The 26182-nt window shown below is 40.3% G+C and overlaps 1 protein-coding gene across 3 annotated transcripts in view; it reads left to right on the forward strand.

Annotated features, from left to right (window-relative positions):
- The window catches only part of LOC136864356 (octopamine receptor beta-2R), a 1721356-nt gene that overhangs the window by 1461942 nt on the left and 233232 nt on the right, over nt 1-26182 (forward strand). For all 3 annotated transcript variants that reach the window (XM_068231021.1, XM_068231020.1, XM_067141254.2), the window contains one exon: nt 20409-20468. In XM_068231021.1, the coding sequence (XP_068087122.1) occupies nt 20409-20467 (59 nt within the window). In that variant the 3' untranslated portion in view covers nt 20468. The remainder of the gene's footprint in view (nt 1-20408; nt 20469-26182) is intronic.

A 26182-nucleotide genomic window follows, 5' to 3' on the forward strand; every position in this document is an offset into this window, starting at 1 on the left:
AGGCCTGAAGACGGTTTTCCACTGTTTCCGATGTTCACACCAGGACAATGCTGGAGCTGTTCCTTAGTTAAGGACTCGGTCGCTCCCTTCCCATTGCTAGCCCTTTCCTATCCCATCGTCGCCATAAGACATACCTGTATCGGTGCGACTTAAAGCAAATTGTAAAAGAGAAAAAGTAGCGCTTTCCCAGATAGCCATTCGAGGAAAATGACTTCATTGGCTTAGTTGGTCGGCCTGTTTTCTAGATAGTGTGGTCCATTCTGACTGATATAGGCGTCATTTCAGGGTATTTGAATGCTACAACTTCAACATATTCTAGAAATCCTCCGGACCAAACTTTCGGTACCTTGGTGTCTATTAAGACTGTTGGAATTCCTTCCCTTTTTTGCAAAATGTTTGACAGGTTGACAGCCATGAACACTGTATCTGGTACACACTAATTTTAACTATGAAACCACGACTATCATACTGCGTACTCAATGTTAAGCAAATATGATATTCATTCTCTGCATGTTTTATGTTATCTTGCTTAATATACGAACTTGCTTGCTTGCAGCGACGGCAACCCTGGAGATGTTTTACCACGGTTTCCCATTTTTTACTCCAGCTAAACGCTGAGGCTATATACTTTAATTAAGACCATGGCCGCTTCCTTCCCATTCTTCCATTGACGAAAATTTTCCTTAGGTTAGTGCGACTTTAAACCACTAGCAATAATAATTAATAAGAATGATGCCAAATCTGAGTTTAGCGTGGGAATATTTCTTCTACTACTGGCTGCGCTGCCAGCAATGTGTGTGGTTGAAAATTGTCGTTTGATTAGCTGTTTCTGCATGAAGGCATGTTTTTCTTGGTTAAATTGCTTTAGAGGCGGATAATTAACAGGAAGTTTCGAATAGAAGTATACATTGTTCGTATGTTGTGAGTTTAGAGGACAATGTTAGAGGACTTAAAAAAATTAATGGAGATGTAACGCTACCAAGGATACATCAGACTCCTAAAAATCTATACAAGTTGTAAAAGTAGGAAAAACAAAGGAATATATGTCATTTAAAAACTTCTTTTGCAGCAAGAGGGAGCATCGAGAAATTCACATGAAACCTAATGCAAATTTACATTTATTTGACAGTTTATTTTTCTAATAATCTCGAAAGAGGTGTTACCGAATAGGGACTACGGTGCACTTTGTTTAATTATAATATTATGTCTATAATTATCTTTCCATATATAGTAACAATGAAATGAAATGGCGTATGGCTTTTAGTGCCGAGAGTGTCCGAGGACAAGTTCTGCTCGCCAGATGCAGGTCTTTTGATTTGACGCCGTAGGTGACCTGCGTGTCGTGATGAGGATGAAATGATGATGAAGACGACACATACATCCAGCCCCCGTGCCAGCGAAATTAACCAATTATGGTTAAAATTCCCGACCCTGCCGGTAATCGAACCCGGGACCCCACGCTAACCATTTAGCCATGGAGCCGGACAATAGTAATACTGTACAGCTTATTTGATCGGAAATAATTTTGGAGATTATTATATGAAATTTTATTTTTATTAATCTTTCTTAATCTGTTTACTTCACGGTTGGTTTTTCCCTTGGACTCAGCGAGGGATCCCATCTCTACCGCCTTAAGAGCAGTGTCCTGGAGCATGAGGCTTTGGGTTGGAGGGATGCAATTGGAAAGGAAGACCAGTACGTCGCCTAGATAGCCTCACCTGCTATGCTGAACAGGGACCTTGTGGGGGGTAGGTAGAGATAGAGAAGAGGGAAGGAAGCGGCCATGGCCTTAAGCTAGGTGTCTGGAGGAGAAGTGAGAAACCGCGGAAAACCACTTCGAGGATTATTGAGGTGGGAGTCGAACCCCCTCTACTCAGTTGACCTCCTGAGGCTGAGGGGACCACCTATCAAATTTCGTGGTAGAGCTGAGAATCGAACCCGGACTTCCGGGGGTGGCAGTTAATCGCACTAACCACTACACTGCAGAGGCGGACAATTTTAATGATAAGGAGTAAAAAACCTCCAAATAAAGTAATTTGATTTGTTCCTTCTTTTCTTTTACCAAACATTACAAAACAAATATGAGAGGCCATTTTACATTGTGTAGTTAATTTCATCAAGCTATTCAGATTTTTAAAATATGAATGTTGTTTGTAACGAAATATTTTGAGACTTGTATGCCATGTACTATACTCACCTATTTCTATTGTATCTTGCTATAAATTTTGTCAGTAATGCTGTATAAGTTATAACAGCCCCAGAGAAAAGGAAAAAAATGCTTTGTTAGTCGGCACTGTAACGTCGCACCAACAAAGATAGGTTTTCGGCTACGATGAGATAGGAGAGGGCTAGAAGCGGCCGCTGCCTCGATAATGGCTAGTGTCAAAATAGAAAACATAGTGGGTTGGACCACCACTGTTGGCAGCCCTGAAGATCGTTTTCCGTAGTTTCCCCATTTTCACACCAGGCAAACGCTGGGGTTGTACCTTAATTAAGGCCAAGGCCAATTCCTTTCCACTTCTAGCCCTTTCCCATCCTATCGTCGCCATAAGACCTATATGTGTCGGTGCAACGTAAAGCAAACTGCAAAATAATAATAATAATAATAATAATAATAATAATAATAATAATAATAATAATAATAATAATAATAATAATGTAAGGCCCCCAAAGGTGGGATTCTAATATCTTTTTGGCGACGACGGGAAAGGGATAGAACTGAGAAGGTAGCAGACGTGGCCTTAATTAAGGCCAGCAGTATCTGCTTGGTGTGAAAACGGGGAAAGCACGGAAAGTAATTTCTGGGGCTGCTAATGATGGGATTCGGACCCATCATCTACCGAATGCAAGCTTATAGCTACGTGGCTCGTACCAAGTGGACAACTGACTCTGTATTCTTATTCTTATCCTTATGTTATTGGTTTTACTTCCCTCTAACTACATTTTTGATGTTCGGAGACACCTTATTCTTATTAGCAAATACTTCGCAGTTGAGAAATATTCTATTGCCAGTGTCTGCCTACAATAGCATAACCACGAAATTAACCTTTAACTACAGACGTGCATAATGAGAGCAATCAACACAGACCGGTCTATCACACCGCTGCTCTATTTACATCGCATCACAGGAAGCGAACAGTGGATATGAAATAGATTGCATGATGTCCTTTTATATTTCCTCCCCCAGTTAATTAGAAGAGAGATGTAATGTACCGTATTGTAATCTTTAATTAATAATATCATACATTCTCATTGTCATGCCTGTTTGTAAGGTAGTGAATTAAGTTAGTGAAATAATACATACTCAATAATGAAATGAAATGAACATTGAACTAAACACTGACTTTCCGTGATGGTCGTTATCCAGTATGCTTTGTGAGAACGAGTAAAAAGTTGTGTCAACACAGACATAACCGCTGGCAGTACACTGTTTCTAATTCTCCAGGTACTACACGAAAGAGTCGGAGACCATTAAGTACAATGCTCAACTAGCTTCCTACCAGAAAGTAGGTGTGAATTTACATATACGGGTATATAAAGAAGGAGGTATAGGTTGGAAACACATTTTACATTTTGGGGCGGTTGTGGTTGAGTGCTACAGGAAAGTAAAACTTAGCCTACATAGCAAAAGTAAATACTCAATAAATTCTATCAAAACGAGAAATCTTAGAATTAATTAGAAGTTAAAGTGGGAAAATCTAGGATTTTCACTTTCTTGTCTTCTCAGTTGTGTCAACTGGGATGTGAGTACCCTTAGTTATACTCCCTCAAACAAGCCTTAAATTTGTGGATGAATGAGTATTCGAATCCACGACAAGAAAGCAACTGGCTATACTGTAGTATAAACCCGTAATGGGGAAACCAAACATACATTAATAAATAATCATGCAAATGTTATGTTATGGTTTTAATTTATGGGAAGTTGAAACAGTTGTAAAAATAAAAATCTTACATTCATCCCGAAAAGCAGTTTATATTTATTTGAATTAAGGAGTACATTACGTTTTAAGAAATCCGCTCTGGAAATATATATTTGACATGTAATAAGTTATAGTTAAAATGTACACATTTTTCAGGAGCTCGTACGGAAATCTCTATATTTCGGAAATAATCAAACACACAAAGCTATGGTTCCACTAGTTTATAGAGATCTTTATGATTTACGCAACTAGCATTTCCGTACTCTATACTTGATTTGTAATTCAATATTTTCACTATGTGAGCATTCGCGATGTATTACTTTGAGGGCACTTTCATACACTTTATTCCTTCTCGGTCCGCGTTTCTGTTTTCCGCCTTCATTAGGGTCGCGGGTATCGACAAATTTAGGGATCATCTTGGTAAGTGGATTCAGAAGAAGAGTAATTAGGAGGGAACTCATCTATCTGTCCTTTCGTTTTCATGCTTGCCCTTGTCTCTTCTTTTTATGGCTCTCTATTTTCACACTGTCCCGTCAGTGCGTTTTCCTATTATGAGTTCATATTCTTGTTCCTATATTTCTATACCCTATTACGACATTGAGGAGTGTTACCTTTCTCTTTCGCATTCTATATTCTTATCTCACCTTGCATATCTAAACCGGTAATTGAGTCTAAATTCTGTTTTAGCACTGCAGTTCAATAATACAGATATTCCAAACTGGTCTGCTATCAGTGAGAATTCATAATACGATCTGCAGAAAAAAAAATACAGCGATGAGCGTCCCCTTCTTTTATATTTTATGTTGTTATCGAGCCAAAGATTGGTGCCCATTCATTTACTGGTAATCTGACAACCTTGAATCTGTGAACGACAACACATTAGGACGAAACTATGGGAGCACACTACTGGAGAAAGCTGGCACAGTAGTTAAGAGTCGCCCATGTTATCTGCATGGTTTGCAGTATGGCAGTATCGTTAGACGTTGTAGACTGTAATTTCTCGTGTCAGTTTCCAGTGTTTCCTATCTCTTGGACTATATATATATTTTTTTTTTGCTAGTTGCTTTACGTCGCACCGACATAGATAGGTCTTTATGGCGACGATGGGGCAGAGGGCTAGGAGTGGGAAGGAAGCGTCCGTGGCCTTAATTAAGGTACAGCCCCAGCATTTTCCTGGTGTGAAAATGGGAAACCACGGTAAACCATCTTCAGGGCTGCCGACAGTGGGGTTCGAACCCGCTATCTCCCGAATACTGGATACTGGCCGCACTTAAGCGACTGCAGCTATCGAGCTCGGTTCTTGGACTATTACTCTATTTGGATTGTCTGGTAGGATGTGAAAAGAAACGAAGGCCCTCAAACTTAGCTTGACGGTATGTATTGAAATGTCGGCCTGTTATCTTGCTGTTAGTGCTGTGGCGAAGAATTATTTCAAGGGTTTAAACCGGCCTTCTTTCGACAAATGTTTTGAAAGGCAGTCCTTCACCGTTCGTAGAAGCCTCCGTGGCTCAGGCGGCAGCGCGCCGGACCCGCACCGCTGGGTTCTGTGGTTCAAATCACGGCAACTCCATGTGAGATTTGTGCTGGTCAAAGTCACTGCCTTCATGAAGTACAGGCCGTACTGTAGGAAGCGCGGGAAAGCAATCAGCTGATCGTTAGGGGGAAAGTTTAACACGTGAGTTAGTTGAGTTACATGTGAATTCTTCGCTGTCTTATTAACATTTTTAACATTGGCTGCATGTTTACTCAGTTATACAGTATATCAGACTGAGTCATTATCGACTGCATTATTAAGTAAATAGTCCTCAATTAGTGAAGAAAAGTGTGAGCGTGTATTCATGTGAGGCTATAGGTTAAGAATATCGCTCTTCGGTGTTTTAATTTTGTAGTTTATTTGTGTAATGTTATATCCCTAGTGTAAAATGAATTTAGTTAGTGCATTCAGCGTTTCATTATCAACCCCGATGTGTATATAATTGAATTAAGGTTATCAGTGAGAGCAATCACCATGCTAAGATTTGCTGTGTGGCTGGCTGCAAAGCAAATTCTAAACGAGGAGAGTACACTCCGGTATTGGTGTCTCCTTCTGATGAAGAAAGGTTATAAAAGAAGGCTATTCCTAGGGAGAAATTAATGGTTAATCACCGCACATATGTGTATCAACCAATTTCCTGAAAATTAAATCCTGAGGGATTCCAGATGGTGAGTTAACATTTCTTATTATGTCAAAAACATGGGTAACATTAGATATATTTTTATATAATCAGACTTACGGCTTATCTGAATTCGGTGTATCTGAAAATTCAAGTCCAATTTATGCATTTTACAATTTTGAGTAGAAATGTAGTGAAATAACAATGTTGAGATTTTCCTATCAAATTTCATATCAGAGGCAATGGAACAGGGTTATTCCATGATAATTGAATATGAAAATAATTGCATAGGCATTATATGCTTTTTAAAAATCTAAATTTTTTAAACAATAACTGAATTTCATAACAGTGACAGTAAATGTTTTGTTATTGTTGGAGGTTAGCTTACTCGTAATCTTTCTTGTAGGTACTGAACTGGTGGTACAGAAATAATTTACATTTGTAGTATATTGTATTGGTAATTAGTTACTTGTTTTCTACCAGTGTGTATGATGTGAATGTTCCAGTTGACTAGAAAACGGATAGAATTCGCAGGAATATGCCTGTACTCACTGAAACGAACGGATATACGCGAGAAATAGAACGTTACGGGGAAGTATATGCGTTGTATGTCAGAACTAACAAATATTTATGAATAGTTTTTGGTTTTATAAGGTGTTGACAGTTTCTTAAGTAATTTAAACGAATGTGTTATTCAAGCGGAGTGGATGCGTATCGCCTCCAAGTCCCACCAAATACAGTAGTCTCTACTGTATTTGGTCCCACCCAAAGCGTGACGTCATCAGAGCTACAGTACGGCCTGCATATTATCACGAGGGCAGGGACAAAGGGAAGGTGGGAGAGATTTTTCTCCGGGTACTTCGGCTTTCCCTATCATCTTTCATTCCAGCAACACTCTCCAATATCATTTAATTTCATGTCTCAGTCGTTAATCATTAGCCCAGAGGAGTGCGACGGGCTTCGGCAGCCGGCATAGTTGCTATCCTCGCCGCTAGATGGGGGCTTCATACATTCCATTCCTGATCCGGTCGAATGACTGGAAACAGGCCGAGGATTGTCTTTTCACTTTCTTTCACTGTTCGTAATACAGCTGGCATGATTATACAAGCCGTAAAGGTAATTACGTCAATACCTGAATGAACATTCTACAAGTAATCATGAAGGTGTTTCTCGCTAAATAGAGGTGAAGGTGAATTCTTCTAAGTTACGTAGTCATGAAAATGAAAATAGGAACTTTGGTACCATCAGAGGATGATCTCCCGCTCCAATAAGAAAGCCGGCTCCGAAGATTGTATACAGGTCTCGGAACTTCTGTAAATGCGAGTAACTAGACACTAGCATCAAAATTATTTTCGATAGGGGAAGAAATGCTTTATTTTAGTGTAACATTTAACCGTTTTTTACAAGTCAGTTGTTTATATCGTCACACTCGAAAACAAAATTCTAACAAATTGAAATGTATGTTTACCTGTATTTTTCTGTATATTTTCGGGAAATTCAAAGCTGATAGGAGCGGGAGGGACACATTGGATGTTTTCGCGGGGTTGATGGGGGATGCACACAAGCTCAATTGGGACTTCCTGTATTCAATACGAATTTAGACTTGACTGTTACACTTACTGCAATAGACTAATCTTCACAGTGCAGAATCACCCATACGATCCGTCACCATCTGCCACTTTTCCGTAATATCCTCAATAAGTTTTCACCCTTCCGTGGGAGATCGCATTAAATAAATGGGTAAAATATTCCGATGCATTTACTGGTACTCCAGATCCCTTGATAATGGTGTTGCATATCGGAAACAAGCTGTAAGTGCCTTTACTAAATGGAACTAATTACACACGTGCATGTATATGTGTGTAGTTAATCATGATGAGTATCTATTTGCATATAAATAAGTAATTAATTTAATTATTGTATTAAGCCGCACCATATTTTGGATATAACAGTTCTGTTTTATATTTAACCACAATATTAATCTATAAAACAGAGTCAGTGTGGGCTGTTTGGTACCATGTAGAGATAAATTCATTCCAACTCGTGCAACCGATTTAACTTGTGGATAATGGTTCCAATTTGTACAACACGAGGGTGGAATAGGGATAAAACACACTCGGTGGTTTTAACTCTCTGTCTATGCTTACAGTTAGTTGAAATATATTGAAGGTAAGCTCCACGTAGGACCAGAAGACAGGTGTTCGAAATTTTATTCTAAGCCACAAGGACTGTTGGTGGATAGCTGTGCGATTACTACAAGAAGCCTCAAGCTTTCAAAATGTATGGCTGCCATTTTTTCGTAACTTCAACCCTGAAAATATTAAGGAAGGTGAAAGTTCTGGTCTTCCGTTTGGTTGCACGGCTCTTTACCGCGTATGATTTGTTCATCTGACTCTGTGACTGCGAGCTCGTGATCGTCTTAGTACACTTCTCTTCGCACCAACCACCACAGAAGCACACAATAGTGAGTACATCCACCCACAGACGGCCGGCATCAAAAAAGGCACCCGTCTGTAAAATTAGGCCTAATTCACATCGACTACCAAAACCAATAAATTGGGGAAAAGATTGGAATAAAGAAGAAAGGTGGCCGGTTATAGAGGTGACCACTCTACCCCAGTTGCTGTCGAGGTTATATAAGTTGAAGCTATTACTCACGATCTGCAAGGAAATATATTTTTAAAACATCATTATATATGCTTTCATTTTAAAAGAAGAACAATTAATAGAGGATTTACGTACATGCAAAGCATACATTTCTAGCATAATTAATTAAAAAAGTGTGGGTTGGTAGCAATTTATTACGAAAACAGGTAAGCTGCTGATGTGGGATATCTCCCTCTGGCATTAAAATTGTTGTTGTTGTTGTTGTTGTTGTTGTTGTTGTTGTTGTTTGAGACATCAGTCCAGAGATTGGTTTCATGCATCTCTCAATGCCACCCAATCCTCTACTAACCTTTTCATTTCTACGTAAATGCTGCAACCTGTCCTGCGCCACGGTATAAGGGGCAACGCGTCTGGCTGTCACCCGACGACCCCGGGTTCTATTCCCGGCCGGGTCAGGGGTTTATGATTGTAAATTATTAATATCCCTGGCCTCGGGACTGGGTGGTTGTGTCGTCCGTAACGTTCCTTTCCTAACATTCAACACTCTACACTTCCGCAATTCCAATTACACGCAGGTTCAAATCATATGGTGAAAGTAGGGGCAAAATATCTCTATAGGTCGACGCCTCGAACAAATAGCATTAAAAAAAAGTGCTGCATCCTACATCTTCTCTAATCTGCTTGTCACAATCGTACCTTGGTCTACGCCTACCGTTCTTACCGCGTCCACTGAACAAACCAACTGAACAAATCCTGGGTGTCTTAAGATGTGTCCTATCATTCTATCTCTTATTCTGTCCGGCTCCATGGCTAAATGGTTAGCGTGCTGGCCTTTGGCCACAGGGGTCCCGGGTTCGATTCCCGGCAGGGTCGGGAATTTTAATCATCATTGGTTAATTTCGCTGGCACGGGGGCTGGGTGTATGTGTCGTCTTCATCATCATTTCATCCTCATCATGACGCGCAGGTCGCCTACGGGTGTCAAATCCAAAGACCTGCACCTGGCGAGCCGAACATTTCCTCGGACACTCCCGGCACTAAAAGTCATACGCCATTTCATTTCGTCTCTTATTCTCGTCAAATTTAGCCAAATCGATCTCCTCTCACCAATTACATTCATTATCTTTTCATTCGTGATTTGATCTGTCCATCTCACCTTCAGCATTCTTCTGTAACACCACATTTCAGAAGCTCCTATTCTCTTTACTTCTGAGCTAGTTATCGTCCACGTTTCACTTACATACAATTCCATGCTCCAAACCAAAGTCGTAATTCCTATATCAATGTTAAAATTGTTATCAAACAAGAATAGATTGCTTTCTATAACTGAGTGTAGGTGGCAGGGCATATATCCAATTCACTTGAGATTTCTACAGTACACGACGATGAGTTCTCTTTATATACTGCAATATCACATTCTTTCTCTCAATCGATAGAGCCATTCAGCGAACTGGACGAGAGCGCTCCTCTGCTGCCAGTATCAACAGGTGGTTGCCGCATACACAAGCAGGCACCTGACCACAGCTCTGAGTCTTGTTTACTCTTTCCACCTAAAACTCCCACTGAGCGACATAATCGAGTTTCAGAAACTCGGGCAGGCAGAGATGTCACGGTAGCAGAGTGCATTTCAGTTCACTTGATCTAACATTCTTAACTTCAGAGGTATATAATTGTCGCTCCAACGCTGACAAAGTTTAGGTGATTAGGGTTAGCATACTAATTTCCCGTCTGATTTGCTTCGATTCAATTTCCAGCTCTGTGATGTAGAGTTTTTGAGCGCAGTGTGTGTTGATCAAAGTTTCATTCAGCCTTGTGAAGGCAAGTAAGAGACAAGTCGGTTTAAAAATAAAACTTCAATACAGTTCTTTGAGAGTTCTTCATAGCCGTTCCTAAGCGTTTGAAGTGCTTCAACGAGGTCATTTACCGTTCTGAGCCAGTGTCCATTCTAATGTACATAGAAACTGTATTGTTTTCATCGAGCGAGTTAGCCGTGCGGTTAGGGTCGCGTAGCTGTGAGCTTTCATTCAGGAGATAGCGGGTTCGAACCCCACTGTCGGCAACCCTGAAAAGGGTTTTCATTGGTTTCCCATTTTCACACCAGGCAAATGCTGTCCAAGGCCACTTCCTTCCCAATCACATCCATGCGTCGCGAAAACCTCCAATGTGTTGGTGCGACGTTAACCGCATTTCCTAGTTTACAACTTCTAAAATTGCTTGTACGTATTCATGAACATCTCGGCAAACACAATGTGTATTCACTGGGCTTTACCTTTCATTTTCTTGCTTGATTTAGATTCATCTGATAGATCATACCCTCCTTGGAAACTCTAAGCCAATTTTCATACAAAATTTCCCCGTTAGTGTTTTTAGATGTTCACATTTTATTTAAAACTAGAATGCTTAATTGCGACTAGTGGACGTGGAATATGAGTAGAACATAGTTCTGTAGTTCGCATGACGTTCCTTCTTTGAGTTGCATTTACTCTACTGGTCAATAAAAAAACTAGAAATAAAGCTATTCTGGCCTCACGATACGTAACTTAATTGGAAGATTTACTTGATTTTTTGTGATATCTGATGCCATCACATTTCAGTTTCGACTCTGTTAATTTATAACTGTTAGACACTTCTTATTCTTTATTAATCTGCTTACCCTCCAGGGTCGGTTTTTCCCTCGGACTCAGCGAGGAATCCCACCTCAAACCGCCTCGAGGGCAGTGTCCTGGAACTTCAGAGTCTGGGTCGGGGGTTACAACTGGGGAGGATGACCAGTACCTCGCCCAGGCTGCCTCACCTGCTATGCTGAACAGGGGCCTTGCGGGGGATGCGAAGATTGGATAGGACAGGCAAGGAGAGGGAAGGAAGAGGCCGTGGCCTTAAGTTACGTACCAGCCCGGCATTTGCCTGGAGGAGAAGTGGGAAATCACGGAAAACCACTCCCAGGAAGGCTGAGGTGGGAATCGAACCCACTTCTACTCAGTTGACCTCCCGAGGCTGAGTGCGTCCCGTTCCAGCCCTCGTACCACTTTTCAAATTTCGTGGCAGAGCCGGGAATCGAACCCGGGCCTCCGGGGGTGCCAGATAATCACACTAACCACTACACCACAGAGGCGGACAGATTCTTCAGTCTGCCGAAATTAAATAAATACATTCATAAACTACCTGAGAAAGAAAACATATGTTAACAGTATTATATTTGAAAGAGAAACCATTTTTTGAAACGTAATTAATTACATGAAATTAAGTAAAATTAATTAAAATAGAATGACATGTTTCGTTCCTGAAAACACCATCATTCTATCAAATCACACTCAAGTATTTGGAAATGTATAAACATTTTTGTTTATTTCTGTTTAAATAATTAGGAACTTGAAATATGGAACTTACCTTAATGAAGTCTTCCTTTCTCTACACTTCAAGCATTAGTTATTTATTTATTTATTCAAGTGTTTAAACATAAATATACATAAATATTTATTTAAAAAAAGCGTCATGGCGCAACAGCCCCGAAGGGCCTGCGCCCACCAAGCCACTGCTACTCAGCCCAAAGGCCTGCAGATTTCGACATGTCGTTTGGTCATCACGACGAATCTTCTCTGTCGTTATTCTTGGCTTTCTAGATCGGGGCCGCTATCTTACTGTCAGAGAGCTCCTCAATTGTACTCTCGTAGGCTGAACGGACTTCGAACCAGCCCATAGATTCAGGTAAAAATCGCTGACCTGTTCAGGAATCGAACCCGGAGCCTCCGAATAAGAGGCAGGCATGCTACCCCTTTTTCTATTTTTTTTTCTATTTGCTTTACGTCGCACCAACACAGACAGGTCTTATGGCGACGATGCGATAGGAAAGGCCTAGGAGTTGGAAGGAAGCGGCCGTGGCCTTAATTATGGTACAGCTCCGGCATTTGCCTGGTGTGAAAATGCAAAACCACGGAAAACCCTCTTCAAGGCTGCCGACAGCGGGACTCGAACCCAGTATCTCCCGATTACTGGATACTGGCCGCACTTAAGCGACTGCAGCTATCGAGGTCGGTCCCCCTTTTTCTAATGATATTCGTTCGTGGGGTCGACCTCTGTAGTTCTCTTGCCACTTATTGCACCATATAATATGAACCTACGTGTAAGTGTAATTGCGTAAGTGTAGAGTGTTGAATGTGAGGAAAGGAACCTTAAGGACGACACAAACACCCAGTCCCCAGGCCAGAGATATTAATCATTTACAATTAAAAACCCGGGGCCGCCGGGTGACAGGCGGACGTGTTGCCTTCTACACCGTGAGGCCGAACTCACGCTACTCCTACATCGCGGGGTTTATGTTTATACATTTGATTGCGATTTGATAGACATGTGATGAATCATCATTCTATTTTAATTTTGTTTCTTTTTTCAGGTGCAATACTGTTACCATATGTTTCCTTTTTCTGGTTCTTTACGTATGTCTTATTCAAGCTATTTTTAAAATATGAGTTTTATATGCAGCTGTTCTTGAGAATGAACCAAAATGATCACATTGAATCAAAAATTGATGGCTTTATATGCTAAAACTAACTCAACTTCAATACTTTCAAAAATGTTATATGATTATTTTATGAAATCTGTACGTTCGCCAGCGTATGGAGCCTCTTGACGTCTTTCAGTTGTACGGATTTCAAATGACGCAATGGTGTCGGACATTTGACCCTCAGGAGTTCTTTAAAGTGGCGGAAACAAACGACGAGGAATTAACGCATTTAAATTCCCTCAAATACTACAAACGTCAGCTAAAATCGAACCCAAAACCTTTAAACAGAAAATAAGCAACTAACCTACTGCGGCCCTGATGTCGACTAAGTACGTAAATAATTTACCATTATCCTTGAATAGGAGTTATATATGTTTTTGTGAAAACCGCTATACAGACTAGATTTATTAAGATTTGTTTACGAACGCTTGCTGACATTTGAGAAATGTAATTAAAGGCCTCCTGACCATGCACACATTAGCGTTCTGCCTTAGAAAGATGCCAGAAAGTGAATAATTGGAAGAAGTTTTCAAATACGTATCTGTCAAAATAACTGGCTAAGTAACTGCCTGGCACGTGAACTTGTGGTCTACTTTCTACTAAACACTAAAATAACCTACCGGTATCTCTTTTCTCACGTATCAACTTCAGTGAATTTTCACAGCCTTGAGCGTTTATTTCTCGTAAGTAATCACTCCATTCTCGTACATAAGATCACTTTTCATGTTATTGAATCATTTAATCATTTATTTTGCATTAAACAACAAGTCCAATAATCTTTGTCATAATACATTAAAATATACACATAAGAAGCAAACATATTGTCAATTGAACATTATTGTCTGGAAACAAACTCAGTACTTCGTGCATCCATCTTTGGTCTTAAATTACAAATAAAATGTCAGAGGCATATTTCTATTCACTGAATAGTAAGCCTCTCCGAGTCTATTTCTTGTAGCCACTCGTTGGCTGCTATTTGATTGTGTACTTCACTTCATTATTTCGGATTTCCAAGGGCTTCCATATATCCCCAAAATACACAGTTCAAAAAAATAGGGGAACATGTTTTGTAACGTCTGGCATGTGAACGTTAATTTGGTAGATGGGGTTCCAATGGTCGTACAGCATACCTTGAGAACTTAGCCACTCAGGGTATGTCAAATCGAAGTTGTACTCCATCTGTAGGCGTAGCCATACATTAAAATGTCAGATGACCCCTCAAACCAAAGTGAGTAGCGGTGCGTCCGTGTGTCGTTGTGAGGTACACAGACTACTGCGGTCATTTGAGCACGTTGTACGTCAACCAGCACATCCCATGAGACATCTTATCGAGGTTCAGGTTGTAAGGGCCGTCGCCTTGATCCAGGAAGGATGGACTTTTGGTCGTGTTGCTGTGGATCTCAATGTCTCTCCGTCAGTTATTCACCGCTTGTGGAATCGCTACAGTGAGACAGGCCAGTTCACAAGGAGGGTTGGACAAGGTCGTGGATGCATGACAACCCCAGAGGATGACCGATATCTGACCATCTGTGCGTTGCCCCGTCGTTCAGCAACTGCCAGAGAACTGCAACAAGACCTCGGGAGGGTCACTGGAGTCACGGTGTCTGACCAGACAGTAAGGAACAGGTTAAGAGAAGTGTTCTTATGACTCAGACGTCCTATTCGAGTGCCCCTTTTAACGCAGCAACATAGCGCAGCTCGCCTTCTGTTTGCCCGTACCCACGTCAACAGGCAACTTCGCCAATGGAGATCTGTGTTGTTCACAGACGAATCGAGATTTCCTCTGACACAGCGCGATGGACGTCAACGTATATGGAGACGCCGTGGTGAGCAGTAAATACCAAATGTTATCCAGGAAGGCGACTGATTCGGACAATGTTCTGTGATGTTGTGGGGGGGCATCAGTAGTGATGGCGGTATGGATCTTGTCGTCCGTAGTAATATTACCGCTGTGGGGTACATCGAGCAGATACTGCTACAGCATACGGTTGCTGCATACGGTGTTGGTCCTGAATTCGTTCTCATGCACGACAATGCCAGGGTTCATGTAGCACGCATCACCAGAGCTATCTTACGAGAACTGGACATTCAAGAGATTGAATGGCCAGCAGTGAGTCCCGACCATAATCCCATCGAGCATGTGTGGAATAGGCTTGACAGAGGTGATCGTAGGCGTCCTGTTCCATCACAGATTCTCCAAGACTTCGAATAGGCTCCCATTGAAGAATGGGGCCTGATACCGCAACGTGACCTCCGTTGACTTATACGGAGCATGTCACGTAGGTACCAAGCTGTGATAAATGCTCGTGGAGGACATGCACTATACTGAAGCTCTCCAACTATGATAAAACTTCACCCTGGAAGACTGTTATCACTTTGTTTTCGCCCCTATTTGTACATTTCCGTCTGTGTGCTGAAAATGAACGCGAATCCATCGATGTTCTTTTGTATACTTCAACGGTAAAGAAAAAACGTTTAGGTGGTAATATACCTGGGTGTAGGATATTGTTTTGTGGAGCATGGCATACGTTCAAAAACATGTTCCCCTAATTTTTTGAACTATGTAGTTGAATTATATCGTTACAATCTTTGCTGTATGACAGGGGCAACAGCCCCTTTTTTGTTGCGGAAGTAAGACAGGGGCAACAGCCCCTTTTTTGTTGCGGAAGTATACAAGTGTCAACTACTTGGAGACATTATCCTTTCCTTTGTTTTCTCTCGCTAGATCGCACCCGATATAATTATTTCCTTAGGAAGTTATACGTTTCTGTTATACATTCCTGCAGAAGCTATTCCCCAAGCCCACGTCGGAAAATAAAAATACGTTTTATAGGAATAACTGCTTCACCCAGCTTGATCCCATTTTAATTATTTCTGCACTCTGGGGTGATGCCTCACGTATTCTTTCAGTCTTTCCAGTAATTCGTGAAGTGCTTGATATTACAATATTAACTTCCTTCCATTTTGAGCTAATGCCACTATTAAATTTAAATCAAAATCTCTAAGATTCTGAAAGGATATAAACAGCTATTTTACTATTAAAAGAAAAATTTCATTAATATTCCTAATTGAATGGAGGTGGTAATTATTGTTTTAATTTGAAGTTGAAAAATTAAAACGTACCCTTCTTATTTGAATCGGAAAAGAAAAATCCACAGTTCCTAGCCCATCAGGCAAGCGACTCAATATTAAAAACATCATAGGGATAAGAGCTACGAATTTTCGGTATATGAAATATAATTAAGTATGAGAATATATTCTTTATTTATTCCTAAAAATTACAATCCTTTATCATCGTTATCCGGTCGGTTAGATTAACAGTTTGACTTTATCTTCCACTACGAGCGCTAGAGTCAATGCATTGTTTCACTTAAGCACCACTACGAGCGTTAATGTGAGTCAGTGCTTTGCTTCACTCAAGCACCACTACGAGCGTTAATGTGAGTCAGTGCATTGCTTCACTCAAGCACCACTATGAGCGTTAATGTGAGTCAGTGCATTGCTTCACTCAAGCACCACTACTGTATGAGCGTTAATGTGAGTCAGTGCATTGCTTCACTCAAGCACCACTACGAGCGTTAATGTGAGTCAGTGCATTGCTTCACGCAAGCACCACTACGAGCGTTAATGTGAGTCAGTGCATTGCTTCACTCAAACACCACTATGAGCGTTAATGTGAATCAGTGCATTGCTTCACTCAAGCACCACTATGAGCGTTAATGTGAGTCAGTGCATTGTTTCACTCAAGCACCACTACTGTATGAGCGTTAATGTGAGTCAGTGCATTGCTTCACTCAAGCACCACTACGAGCGTTAATGTGAGTCAGTGCATTGCTTCACTCAAGCACCACTACGAGCGTTAATGTGAGTCAGTGCACTGCTTCACGCAAGCACCACTACGAGCGTTAATGTGAGTCAGTGCATCGCTCCACTCAAGCACCACTATGAGCGTTAATGTGAGTCAGTGCATTGAGTCACTCAAGCACCACTACTGTATGAGCGTTAATGTGAGTCAGTGCATTGCTTCACTCAAGCACCACTATGAGCGCTGATGTGAGTCAGTGCATTGCTTCACTCAAGCACCACTATGAGCGCTGATATGAGTCAATACAGGGCTTCACTTAAGCACTTATAACTACATGCGGAATGGACTTTTTTTCCAAAAATAAAAAAAAGCCCGAGGGTATTAAACACATCATGCAAAGAATTACGTAAGTTAATTTGGCTAGGATTTGAATAAAAAGAAAACGAGTAAAGAAATAAGTGATTTTAAGCTGTTTCTGGAGCTGCATTTAAACCGGAAGTGATTTTCGAATTTTTTTTTTAGTAGTTTGATAGAGCTATCAAGGATTCACAATTAGAAATATTTCCGGGCCCTTTAGCCCTTCAACTTTCGGCACAAAATTGAGGAAATAGCTTTATTGTACTCTTTTCTTGCTAAGTAAAGTTTTCAACATGAAAGGGAAAGGTCTAAGGAAAAGGAAGCAGAGAGTTACGAAGAACGTCTAAGTGAAATAGTCTCTTGGACACATTCCTAAGTTGAGAGCCTGTGGTGGGGGTGACTCTTTCTTGTCGCCACTTACGACAGGCAGGAGGAACAATGGATGTAATGTATCGTCCCCCCACCCACACGGTTATACTAATTCAACGGCTGCTCGCAATAATTGGCTATAAGTAATGTTTTTCAGGGTCGACATTTTAACAGTGAGAATGTGAAAGAAAACTGTAGTCAAATACAATTTATAACATAAAAGAAAAGTTAAAATATCAGCAAGATTTTTATTAAATACAAAGTGAACTCGTTAAGATGCTTCACATTGAATTAATATCACACTTGGGATGCAAGTACTATATGAATGTACCTGTGGGCAAAAGGAAAATGACCGCGAAAATATTTACAATCGGACTGACGTGCGATTGTCTCTTGTTAATGAACATCACAGGAGATGCTGGAAATGGTCTCATCTGAAGAAATGAAAAACTGATGACACAAAAGTCTTGACTTCACTTCACTCAGAAACCTTCGACAGGACTCAACACGCGAAGGTTCGTCTGCACGCTTTAACGCGTGCACAACAGTAAATTTGTAAGGATACAGATGCAGGTCCTTTTTCATAATGTTCCGACACAACGATACCTTAATCCCCACTTGCACAGATAAACGACGTTGGACTTCATTCCAAGCTTTTCTTCACTCGACCGATGTTTTCTGGTGTTCGGACACTTTTGGGATAGTTACGGTTTTTATTCGCTACAGAGCCGGTTTAACGCCATTTTCCCGCTATGTTTTGCATTGCAGACTTTGCTGGAGTCCTAAACTCTTGCGTAAACAGTTCTGCACAGGTTTTACATGAATCGTGCTTCGCAAAACACTCTACAATGAACACGCGCTGTTTTATTGTGAGCACCATTTTTTGTTGCATCCAACTGGTCACTAAACACGTCTGTTCCTCTCCCTCACTCCCTCACACGTAATGACACAGCGACGTACTCGGGAGCTGCGCACGCGCAGACACGTCACAGCAACCGATTGGTGCATTGAAATCACGGTTTCCAGCATTTCCAGTCAAGGGAAGTTCTCCTGTTACTTAACAAGTGTCAATTCCGCGTCACTTACAAAATATTTTCAGGGCCACTTTTATTTTACCCACCCTGTATATAGGAATTGTTAATTTGTAGCTGAAGCATATATTTCATGTTGTGTTTATCCGAGAGTTCTTCGAAAAATAAATGAAAATAAAAATCCACAGCCTGTTTTCAGTCATTCGACAGGGTCAGGAATGGAATGAATGAAGCCCCATCTAGCGGCGAGGATAGGAATTGTGCCGGCTGCCGAAGCCTGTCGCACTCCTCTGGGGCAATGGTTAATGACTGACAGATGAAATGAAATGACATTGGAGAGTGTTGCTGGAATGAAATATGACAGGGAAAACCGGAGTACCCGGAAAAATACCTGTCCCGTCTCCGGTTTGTCCAGCACTAATCTCACATAGAGTGACCGGGATTTGAACCACGGAACCCAGTGGTGTCAGGCCGGCGCGCTGCCGCCTGAGCTACGGAGGCTCTCTCGAATAATAAACATTACGGTAATAATCGTATGGCTTCAACCACGGACTAGAAAAAAACTTTAAAACAGGTGCGTCCTAATTTAATGTTCCGATTGCACTGATTTTACCTGGGAAAGTGAACAGCATTGGACGTTTTTTTTTAATTAAAAGACTCTATAAGAATAGAAACTAACTGATAAGTTTTCTTTCAAATAAAACAATGAAAACGTATGCATAGAATGTATGTGTCATTTTCTGGCCCTAAAATCTACAGGTTGACAGTGTTGCATAATACACGATACCTTAGTTTCACAACATTCTAGTTCTTATATGTCCGAGTACGTCCGAGAAACTACCGTTCAAAACACTGATTTCCTGGATGTAATTCTGTGAGATTTGTTAGATAATAATCAACGTTCAGAATATATTCGTGATTGACGCTCTAATGATAGGAATTGCCAAACAGTACTTCAAAATAAGAATTTCAATTTCATTCTTAATTATATCATTTGGTATTACCAACGAAATAAAGAAGTTTCAACAGCATTTTCATTGGCCGAATCTAGTTACTCCTTCTTAAAGATGGTTTTCCGTTGTTTACTATTTTCACACCAGACAAATCCCGGGGCTGTACATTAATTAACGCCACGGCCACTTCTTTCCCACTCCTAGCCCATTCCTATTCCATCGTCGCCATAAGACCTATCTGTGTCGGTGCGACGTTAAGCAAGAAATAAAAAAATACTCCGTGATAGAAACGAGAATTTTGAAATGTTTTATATTGTTTCAGTATTTTCTTACAGACCTTTTACCTTTCAAAATTAGCATAGATCTGTCAAGCTCTTTGTATTGAAGACATTTTGGGGAAAGTTTCAGGGATTTCTTAGAAACTGATGGAAGCAGTGAATTCAGTTTACCAATGAATGTTGTTTCAGTAACTTCACAGACAAGGGGATATTATGTAGGTCATAGGATTTCGATGAGTTCATTTAAGGAAACTAAAATCATTTCTCGTCGGTGGCAAGCCCGGTCATTGCATTAAAGACAAAGTTCTCGAGTTCGGCGTGGAGAAGCCGGCGCACCAGGTGCTGCTAAACTCAGCAGTAATCCGTGTGGTTTTAAGAAACAAGGTTATCTCCTCCGGTCTCTCTTTAATGAAAGGATTATTTTTCTCGTTTCAGTTCTGCCATGTCGCGGGAGACAACGGGAGCTACGAGGACTGATAGCCGTGCAAAAGTGACGTAAGTCTTACGTACTACTTATAATTTATGTCAGTCTATAACGTAGGTAGTTTAAACAAGCTGAACATTCCCACGTTATACGTAACTGTAATAATCTACTTTTATTTCAATCCGTTTGTCACCTTAATGTTTTCTTCTTCTATCGTTTATAGTTCCTCCTCCTAAACTTCTCTCCAGAATGAACTGAATATGTCTTAAACCAGTGGCTCATGTGGTAAATATACATAGCCTCTATCTCTATATATAAAAGGCTAACTCTGGCTGTAATCAACGCCCAGCGAAAACTACGCGACATAAGGAAATGATTTTGGGTATACATTTATATTACATTGCAAGTGCTCACTAAGGGAGGATTTTTGGATATTCCGCCGCTGGGGGTGAAAAGGGAGATAAACTGTTTAAATGGGTACATCTATATCTAAAAAATTTAACACATTACATACGTAGAAATTGGTATTTGCAATCTACTTTAAAAGTAAAGAAAAGCGTATATTTTTGTTTTCGGAAAATTTCCTTAAGGGGGTGAAAAATGGTGAAAAAGTGGTTCAGTAACTTTGATGAGGATACTTATAACATCTCAAAAACTTATGACATTACAGACATGAAAATTGGTATTTGGTGTCTCCTCTAAAAATAAAGAAACACGTATTTTTGATTTTCGGAAAATCCACTCAACGGGGGGTGGGGGTTGCACAGGAGTGAAAATGGGTGAATTTTTAAAAATATCTAAATTCTAAATTCTATCTAAATATCTAAATTCTACAGACGTGAAAATTGGTATTTGGAATCTCCTCTAAAAGGAAAGAAATACGCATAATTTTTTCGGAAAATCCACTTAAGGGAAAGTGCAAAAGCGAGCATATCTACAGTATATCTCATAAACATAACGTATTACATCCGTGAAAATTGGTGTTATTAATCTCTTTTAAATATAAAGAAAGACTTATTTTCCGGAAAAACCAATTAAGGGGGGATAAAAATGACTGAAAATGGGGTTAAATTATTTTTATTAGGATACTGATATCTCAAAAACTGAAGATGTTAAGGATGTGAAAATTGGTATTTGGAATCATCATTAAAAGTAAAGAATACTTTTTTCTTCGGGAAATCTGTTTAAGGGGGCTTGCAAAGAAGTGATGATGGAGTTGAAGTATTTTTATTATGATATTTATCTATACAAATCAAATCGTAACAACCGTTTGTCTGTATGTTGACTGTTTTGGAGATATTATCGTACAGTTAACCGTTTCAGTTGTAACCGACGGAAAAATTCAAAGATGTATAGTTTTACACTTTTCACCCCCGGAAGATATCGAAATATGGAGGCAATTTTAATGACGGTGTAGACTTTCGTTTCGATGTATTTCGAGGCTAAATGGTAAGTCGTATCATAAAACGGATGTCACAATATCAGTTCAATTTGGAGTGATCTACACCTTTGGTCCTATGACTTTTTATCGCGTTAGATTTGGCTGTGTCTCTCGAGTGTACGTAATTTTGGCAGTTTTACACGTATAATTCATAGTTTGACACACTTATAGGAAGGACAGAATCATCATATTCGGCACTCACATAGGCCCTCCCAGTAGCCATATGTGGGCCAAATCCTGTTTCTAGCTGCCGCGTAAGTGCCCGAAAAACCGAGCTCGATAACTGCAATCGCTTAAGTGCGGCTAGTGTCCAGTATTCAGGAGATAGTGGGTTCGAACCCCACTGTCGGCAGCCCTGAAGATGTTTTTCCGTGGTTCCCCATTTTCACACCAGGCAAATGCTGGGGCTGTAACTTAATTTAGGCCACGGCCGCTTCCTTCCCACTCCTGGCCCTTTTCTGTCCCATCGTCGCCATAAGACCTATCTGTGTCGGTGCGACGTAAAACAAGTTGTAAAAAAAAAGTACCTTAAAAGTAATGCAGCGTGTGAAAACCTTACGCTAACTTCTCCCTATTCAAAGTTTCTAACTCAATCTAACCCATAAATAGAAGAGATACGAGAAGATACCATAGGATCAACAATATAGACGCTAAACGACTGCATCTTATGGTGCAATCCGTTTGTCGATATAACGTACCGTTTAGCAGCAGTTAATCTGTAAATGGTCTGAAATATTGTAGAAAAACCCTAAACATGCATATACTTTCGTATGTCGATCCATATATATTCAATGAAGTCAGTTTTTAGCAATCTAGAAGGGCTGTGTCTGCCTTTATAATTAATACTTTACAAATCGATAGTGACTTTCAGCAGGAGGGAGTCTGCTATTGTAATCAATACTCCTCGCATCGACTTTGACTGGCAGTAGGAATTGGTTTCCTTCTCCAACTCCTGTGTAACTGGCATTAGAAAGGAGGGCCTACCATTGTCATGAATCATTCCCTTCTCGATTTGCCTGGCAGTAGGCATGGGAGCATGCAGTTTTCTTCAAAACTCCCCTAACCGATTATGTTTGGGAGTAGACAAGTGTGCCCACCATTATAAACAAATTTACCCATCTAAAACGTGACTGGCATTAGACATAGTCGCCTGCTGTTATAATGGAAACTCACCAACTCGGTGTGACTGACATTAAGAAAAGGAGCCTGTCATAATGATAACAGCACAACTCAGTTTTGACTGGCAGTAGGGAAGGTGTCTGCCATTATAATAAAAACACCTCAACTGTAATCTCTCTGGTAGCAGGAAAGTTTGTAACGAAAACTCCCCAAATCGATTGTGACAGCGCAGTAGGCAATAGGGCCCTTTCATTACAATAAAACTTCCCTACTCGATTGTGAATGGCAGTAGGCAAATGGGCCTGCCGTAATAATCACAACTCCACAACTAGCACTTTACATTGGAAACAACGTATGGGAACCTACCCCTGCTGTTTCTGGATAACGCTAAGAGACATTCAATTTTAAAAATCTTATTCACTGCATGCACAGTAATTTACTTCGATATTCATATACAATGTAAAATACCATAGCGAAGCATGAGTACATTTGCTAGTACAAATTATTTTTGTTTGGGCCTCATCTATCATCCCTAGAAGTTTGAGCATTGAATTTTATTGCTCCGGGTAAGGACATAAATCTGAACATGCATATCCCAAATCTCCCGCTAGTTCACAAAGTAAATTATTATCTTCATGCCAATATGTAGCATAGACAATTTTCTGCTTTCATCTTCTTTTTTTAAAATGTGTTTTGTAAATATGTGCTCGTATATATAGCATAGTTATTATTGGTAGTAGTTGTAAGTGCTGTTAATACTATATTTATTTGGATTTGTTATATAATCTGTAATAACTCTGTTGATAAATAAACAAATCAAATCAAATGTGTTCGTTCTGCAGACCTAGATTTTAAATAGAACGAACTCAATTTTGAGGACAGTACATTAATTTCACTGTAAGACTAATTTCGAGGCCTATATTGGTGATTTTTCTTGAAGCATGTAAACTGGAATCGTATCTCAATGTTGGTGCTAATTATGGCAATTAATATATTCATTTATCAACAATAAGCGCAATATTGATAATTCAATCATCGTCAACTCATCATCGCGTTCCTTTAAAAATAATTCTCTATTCTACTATATCCATAAATTTATTATTGTTTTCACGTATATTTTATGTAAGTTAGTTTCATAAGCAAAGTGAATTATACCTCTTAAATAATAATGCCCTGAAAATGTATCTAATAGATGCTCTAGCGGCAGTCCTACCTGTGCTCTTCGCTGTACATACAAATCTCCATAAGTTTGAAGGGAAAAGAGTATGCATAAATGCATATTGCCAACGAAATTGACCTTGTTACACAATATTGTAAATAAGCTGGTGACGTGTAAGATCCTAACAGCGACGATCCCAAATTAATATGGATTAATTATTCTTCTTGCATAATATATTCGCAGCAGACCTCCTTGATTACTAACAAACAACCACCGAATGAGTTGGCGATGCTGATCTGTGTGCGTTGTTGTGAGCTTTCATTTGGGAGATGGTGATTTGTACCCAAGCGTCGGTAGCACTGAAAATATTTCATCGTATTTTCCCATTTCCCCGTCAGGCAATTATTGGAACTATATCTTAACTAAATCCATACGCACTTCCTTCCATATCCAGTCTTTACCCATCCTAGCACCGCCGAACGCCTTCGATACGTTAGTGAGTCGTTAAACTCGCAGCGAAAAGGTAAAAACAAAAACACACCGAAATTTCAATGAAGCTTCCGTTATTGATCAGTTATATGCTCCGCCTCCTCAACATATCGAAAATTTCCGTCAGTACTTCACCCCTGGGGGTGGGGGCGGTAGAATAACACCCACGGTATCTCCTGCCTTTCGTAAGAGGCGACTAAAAGGGGATCCAGTGGCTCTGAACTTTGGAACGTGGGTTGGCGACCACGGGGCTCTTAGCTGAGTCCTGACATTGTGCCGGGATCCTGACTTTCATCTATCCTATCCGACCTCCCAGGTCAACTCTTGTTCTTTCCGACCCCGAAGCTATTCGGTTTCCGAGGGCTAGGGAGGCTTTAATTTTCACGCCTTTCGTGGCTCTTGTCCCTCTTTGGCCGATACCTTCATTTTTCGAAGGGTCAGGTCCCTTCCATTTTTCTGTCTGTTTAGTGTTATATAGAGGATGGTTGCGTAGTTTCACTTCCTCTTAATAATCACCACCACCGTCAGTACTTCATCGAGGTTTGATATTAAAAATTTCGACTTTCAGGAAACTTTTAAGCCTTCCTTCATGAAGAAACTGTTTACGCTTGAGTACTTACTCTGTTTAGCATCTGAGCGAAAATTTTCGATGCCTCCTCCAAGCTCAGCCCCTCGGGGTGTTTAAGAATTGTCCATTTTTCTAGGGATCATGGAGTAAAAGCTCTCTAGTAACCAGTTGTAAATTTCAAGGGTGCCCAGAAGTGCTTCATTAATTCATGACTATTTTTATTTTTGCATCTACTGTTATAGATCAGTACACTTCGACTTCCCGTTAGTTGTATAGAGTGATATAGATTTCTATACGTACGAGGGTATCGCCACTTAATTTTCATGAACGTGTAAAGTGAAAACGTGGGGATGGACCAACCTTGGTGTATGATATTCTCAGATGATATCGTATTGTGTAGAGAGACAAGAGATGAAGCAAAAAAACTGGCAAGAGCAGTGGAGAAAAAGTCATTGAAAGTGGAGGGAAGAAGATGAGTATGAGTAAAACAGAGTTCATAAGCTTGGGTGAAAGGAAATGGATATGAAAACTGCCGGGACAGATATGACAAATTCAAAAAATGTCATGCATCTTGTATCACCGATGCAATCAGATAGCATGTTGGAGGAAGAGAAAGAAAGTAGAATAAACAAACCTGGATGGTTAAGCGGCAGAAGTTATCGGATGTTGTTACGTGACAAAAATGTACCGAGTGAACTCAAAGGTAAAGTAGGCCTACACAAGGTAGTAATTATACCGTCGATGATCTACGAGCCAGATATATGGTAGAAAACAAGAAAATGGAAAGACAAATTGGTTGTGACTGAGATGAGAATATTAAGGTTTGCCAGTGAATGTACAAGAATGGAAAGAGTGAGATATGATGTTATGAAGATGTTAAACGGCGAAATGAAGACTATATCGCGAGAGAGATGTTAGAGATCAAGCCACCAGGGAAAAGGGCAGAAGACGACTAAGCAGAGGATGAATAGGCAGAATAAGGGAGTGTATGGAGCAAAGAGGTCTGGGA

This window comes from Anabrus simplex, chromosome 1 (assembly GCF_040414725.1).
Source record: "Anabrus simplex isolate iqAnaSimp1 chromosome 1, ASM4041472v1, whole genome shotgun sequence".
NCBI classification, from domain to species: Eukaryota; Metazoa; Arthropoda; class Insecta; order Orthoptera; family Tettigoniidae; genus Anabrus; species Anabrus simplex.